This window comes from Pyrus communis, chromosome 15 (assembly GCF_963583255.1).
Source record: "Pyrus communis chromosome 15, drPyrComm1.1, whole genome shotgun sequence".
Taxonomy (NCBI): Eukaryota; Viridiplantae; Streptophyta; class Magnoliopsida; order Rosales; family Rosaceae; genus Pyrus; species Pyrus communis.
Genome location: NC_084817.1, coordinates 23,754,035 through 23,759,418, shown reverse-complemented (window position 1 = coordinate 23,759,418; position 5,384 = coordinate 23,754,035). Strand labels below are relative to the sequence as shown.

Sequence of the window (5,384 nt, the reverse complement as noted above, 5' to 3'; positions counted from 1 at the left end):
TTTCTGTCAATGGGGGCATAGAATCCCAGTGAAATCTTCATATTTATACTCCAAAGTTTATACGTTAAACCTGCAACAGTAATTCTCAAATAGCACTTAATTCTCGAATTTGAATCCCCTCCAGACTTTACTGTCCGGAGCCTAAGGATCAGGAAATTCTTATCCTTGGCTTGTGTGAAAGAGAGATTGTAGCTTTTGACTTGTGTAAGATGGACCAGCGGAATGAGTTAATGTGGACCATCGGATTCAATTTGAATGGTCTGGATTGTCTGGCTCTTGAGCTCCGAACAATGAGGTCTAGAAAGGATCTCTGTCCTTAATTCTCAATGTTCCGCGGCAACAAGTAATAACCGCCAGAGGCCTGAAAAAAGAATGAAAAGTAAAAAAATAATTGACAGTTACAAGCATATACTCATTTTGTATACCAGAACAAGGAACACCATTTCAAAATTATGGGACTTACTCAGATAGAAAAGCAAAGGGTAGTTGATTCCCAGCCATCCGTGTGCCACTGGACATACAGCTCTTACACGAGGGCCCGAAAAATCACAGTTGAATCCAAAGAAATGTTTGTAAGATTTGATAAATTAATTCCGTTCGCTATTAGTATATCAAACAGGCACAAAATATATACCTCAACTCAACAAAACAAAATGAAAAATCCAGAAGGTTTCTCCGGAGGCAAGCAACTTCCACATCCCCACCTTCCGCTGCATCACTTCCATGAATATACGGGTACGTTCAAGTTTGCAATGAATTCTCTCTCTTTTGCGTTTATATGCATCAAATGTTGCAGGCACCTCTCGCAATCTCAGCACCACAGCACAAGCATCCAACTGTTATCACTCACGAGTCATGACTCAAACAAAACCAAGAGGTTTCTGTTTTCCAAACTGTTTTCGTCCAGAGCTCAGAAAGCTTGCAGCCAATGTTCCACCGAATGTCATTAAATGTCTTCGGCAAATATGATATCAAAGATGAATTGGACTGCAAAAAGAAAAAGAAGAAGTACCAGTGAGACTGAGAGCATGATTTTAGTACTTCAGTGTCATGCGTTAAAGTTGAAAGAAATGACGACTACATAAAAAATAAAAAAAACAATATGGAAAAGATAAATACACAAATTAAATAATTATAGACGAGAAAACATGATGAGATAAATAGAAATCAGGATGTTTTAATCACATGGATGATGGATCACGAATGTTATAGATGATTGGTATCTTACCTTCCTCCTTGGGGATGTTAGGCTGATCAACCAAGAGCTGCTGGAGTGCACCCAAATCACTGGCACTGGGAAATTGATGAACGAACATCAAGTACATAAACTTAATTCTTAAAAGAAGAAAGAAATATGTGGAAATATAACCATGATAAGAAATGGCTGACACATCTGCAGGTTGCACCTAAGCTCCAAAATGTATCAAATTTATAGTAAAGTAACCGTAAAATAAAAGGTTATAGCATACTGGAGGTTGAAATATAGTTCAGTCTGCTAATCTCAATGCCCAAAACCCCTACCCGGAAAAGATAAGAGTCGAAGCTCAGAAAATGAGAAATTCGAATTATAGAAACAAGTAAATAAATAAAAAGGGCGGCAGCAAGGGGGTAGAATCTCAAAATAGATGGCTTTTGGTATTAACAGTTCATTCTCCCTCGATGTTATACGTTAAAGAAGAATAAGAGTAAGTTTATAACTTGTATTACATAACACCTTCCAAACTAGAACAGACTCTCTTCACATTCAAAAGGATCAAGTTCCTAAACAACCAGGAAGGTAAAATATCAGTTCGGTCAAAAGATAAGTACTTCGCACACCTGGGTTTCAAGGTAAGTTGTGAGAGTGCTGTAACCAATGATGACTTCAAAAGGTACCTGATAACGGAAGGGGAAGAAAGAAAAATATTCACAAACTAGGTTTACGTGAACTCGACCCATATATAACTAGAAAAAAAGGTTTAGTCACATTGATGTGTGTGTGCATGCGCGTGGGCGTGGGTGTGTGCATACATGTGTGTGCGCGTGCGCGTGCAGGAGAGGACCAGATACTTTTGTAAGAATTTAGATGACCTATCTAATACACCGAATTACCACTAAGTCGCCGAATTTATAGGAATGAAATCTGGCAATACCAGATTTGATATCTCAAAGCTAACACACAACAATTTATCACTTAAGACATAGAAAAGTTGCATACTCAGAGCAATGCATGTCCTGAAGAAGCATAAGCCCATCCAAGCAATCCGCAAGACTGGGTTTTACACCAACTCGTTGCTGCAGTTGTTTTACACTCAACTGACTAGAACCACCGCCCTTTACCATCTGCCTACCATCGCGATGAATCTTCCCAAGAGACAATACAATAACATGAAACTCTTCCCTGAAATTAATAACAGAAATTCAAAAAAATTCCCCCTTTTTCCACCTAAAAAATGCTAAATAATCATTATAAAAATTGAAATGCTAATCTATAAAATGACTACTAACAATAATTAATATGCAAATAAGCACCAGCTGCTATGCTTACAATTGGAATTATCATGGTTTAGGAATAAAATGGATACAATTGCAGCTCACCCAAAATTAGCTACTATAAATAAATTTCAATTACAAGAAAGAAAGAGAAATAAAAAGAGGAAAATTACATGGTTTTCTTCATGGAGAGCAAGATGTTTTGCAACGAGTCCATCTGCTTTGCCAGTAGTGCCTCTTCAATACCGACGACATCTTTCAAACAGCCGTAATTCTTGGAATCTTGAAGCACCTGATAAAAAAACACACACACAAACAGACACAACTTGTAAATTAGCACAGCCAAATTAAGAAATGAAACCCAAGTTGTAAACTAACGAAGGCATGTTAAGAAATGGTTTTTAGTGGGGTTTGTTTGTTTGTTTAAATAATAGATAAAGAATTATTGTGCCATATGGAAAAAGCAATTGGATGAGAAGGGGGGTCGAGACCTGCAACCTCTGGATGATGGAGGAGGCGTTCCTGAATTGCGAAATCAAGCGAGACTGAAGCACGGCCCAGCTGTTCATCTCATCCCTCACCTTCCTGAACCTCTGCTGATACTTCTTCACCATGGCCTCCATCCCCACGACACCAAACTCCACATAGAGAGTCAGAGACAGACTCAAAACAGGGTAGTCAAATCCAAACTAGGACTAAAAGGAGCTTAAATTTCACTACTACAACACAATAATATAGCACAAGATTAGAACAGCACACCAAAAAATCACAAAACTAGTGGTAAAGCAGAATCGATTCTAAAATTAAAAGAGAATAAAAAGGAACTAGTGCAAAGTGTATGGGAAATGAACTGAAGAGTTTTCAGAACTCCATTTCAATGTACAGAGGATTTAACTTTGGATGTTCGAGTACAATGCAAGTGGCAAGTGGTGGATTGCCCTGGAGATCAGGGCTTTCTTCTTTAACCCACTGGGAATTGGAGAGATTTTAATAGATAAATTCATGGATTTTTATGGAGTTTAATTGATTTGTAGAGATTCCATGTAAAATTTTGATTCAATTCCCTCAAAATCTCATGGAAAGAAGTGAGATTTGTGGATGCTTAAAATACACTTAAAATCCTGATTGAATACACATTTAATTTCAGAGAATCATTTACAATCCTGATTGAATACCCATATATTCATTAAAAGAATTAAAATCCTTCAAAATCCCAATTGAATACACCCCGTCTCGGGTTCAAACCCCCTTAGTGTAGATTAGAGTAGAATATCGCTTGTCCTCAGGTAAATTGCAAGTATATTATTGCACTAATATTCTAGACAAATGCAGAAAATAGGAACAGAAGAAACATGCCACAATTGAACAAACCCAGTCCAATTCAAAGTACATCATAGAAACAGAGAAACCAATTCAATAAAATGCATCCAACTGAATGAATTTGACAAGAAAATTCAACAAAAGTTATGAAATTAATAAACTTCGAAGAAAAACCGAAAACCCCAGCAAAATATTCCAAAACAGCCAAAACCCAAGACCCACGATCAAATGAACAAAATCCAATTAAACAGAGACGGAAAAGGACGTGGTAAAGACGAACCCTAACCTCAAGAGTGAGTTGTTGCAACACTGAAACGACAGGTAACGTGGGTTCAGTTCCAGTTTTCTGAAAGAGTGCACGGGTTTCTTCTCCGGTTGTATAAGTTTTCCTTATTTATACAACTACTAGGGTGCAAACCCTTGGTGCATGTGACCAATTTCTCTTAACAAGCGCATTTTTTTTTATCTGTTTTGTCCTTCTTACTTGGTTGAGCAGGTAAAGGAACGAAGCGAGGAGCAAAAACACTTTACATTATAGGGGGAGGTAAATATTGTGTATAAAAAATAAGAGTAAAATAGGAAAAATAAGTATACGATTGTCATTTTGTCAAAAAATACAAAATTACTATTTTACCCTTATTTTGTCAAGAATGTATCAAAAATGAAGGTAAAATAGAAAAAAAAATGAAAAAAAAAAAGTTAATAATGAGAATTCTCTTGATAATATAGATTATTATAAATCACATTATAACGATTAATTTTAAAAAAATAATAAAATATGAGATTATAGTCATTAAAATTTTCAAATATTGTTTGTTTTTAATTTTAAATGAAAATATTTAAAATAATTTCTGATCGCACGATTTACGATGAATAGATATAATTCACGAATTTCTGAAATCCTCACAAAGAAGATCCGACAAGAATGTGGATTCGTCAGTGATCGTTCGTTACTCGTTGCGTGGGCTGCACGTGGCATTTGCAAAGACAGCTCCCTCGTTGATTTCGATTTTGGCAACACAACTCTTTGCGCCGAAGGTTGGGATCGATGTCGCATCCATAGCGGGTTTTGTTCCGTTGGCGGTGGGAATCCGATTCTTTGAATGCGGTCAATCTTATACTGCAGGAGGAGTGTTGGGTTGCGGAAGGTGCAATTGTCCATGTCGTCCGTGACTCCTAGCTCTTCTACATCAACTCACTTCGCAGTTTGTGCTTCGAAGTGCCAATCAGTAACACAGCGGCCAAATAAGATAGAACTTATTTGAATATGTTTTTAAAATAACTGAAAACGTTTTTAGAAAAAATATTTTTAAATACCAAAAGCACTTTAAATGTTTTCTACAAAAAACATCAGTTATATACCTCTTCCAGGAAACACTTTTAAATGTTTTTTCAGAATTTATTTGTATTTTTATCAAGGATTGGTTCCAAAAATATTTTCACCAAAAACGCTTTTAGTTATTTTAACAGCACATCCAAACGAGCTCATAAAATGATCAACAAGCGCCAAATCCAGCATTAAAATACAATAAGATATCATGCAAACTTGGAACGTTCAGGAAACTAAAAGATGGTTACAAAAATAGTACAGG

At 36.4% G+C, this 5,384-nt stretch overlaps 1 protein-coding gene across 4 annotated transcripts; it reads right to left on the bottom strand.

Moving 5' to 3' along the window:
• On the bottom strand, positions 1–4,210 carry LOC137718250 (uncharacterized protein At5g43822-like). 4 transcript variants are annotated; one of them, XM_068457767.1, is made up of 9 exons: positions 4,079–4,200; positions 2,964–3,188; positions 2,646–2,764; positions 2,198–2,380; positions 1,819–1,875; positions 1,229–1,293; positions 635–987; positions 464–525; positions 1–361 (listed from the first exon to the last, which is right to left on the bottom strand). In XM_068457767.1, the coding sequence occupies exons 2-7, from the start codon at positions 3,093–3,095 to the stop codon at positions 947–949; spliced, it is 597 nt and encodes a 198-aa protein (XP_068313868.1). In that variant the 5' UTR covers positions 3,096–3,188; positions 4,079–4,200; the 3' UTR covers positions 1–361; positions 464–525; positions 635–946. The 4 variants fall into 4 exon arrangements, with proteins under 4 accessions (XP_068313868.1, XP_068313867.1, XP_068313869.1 ...); XM_068457766.1 differs by having other exon boundaries at positions 464–987; positions 2,964–3,191; positions 4,079–4,210; XM_068457768.1 differs by having other exon boundaries at positions 464–987; positions 1,229–1,287; positions 4,079–4,204.
• Positions 4,211–5,384: the final 1,174 nt, after the last annotated feature.

Bases quoted from the DNA above. Each gene is read 5' to 3' on its own strand.
- LOC137718250 (XM_068457766.1), bottom strand. From the start codon at position 3,095: ATGGAGGCCATGGTGAAGAAGTATCAGCAGAGGTTCAGGAAGGTGAGG. The intron at 2,381-2,645 runs GTAATTTTCCTC...TATTAATTTCAG, and splicing joins CTCTCCATGAAGAAAACCAT to GGAAGAGTTTCATGTTATTG. The intron at 988-1,228 runs GTAAGATACCAA...TTCTTTTTGCAG, and splicing joins TAACATCCCCAAGGAGGAAG to TCCAATTCATCTTTGATATC.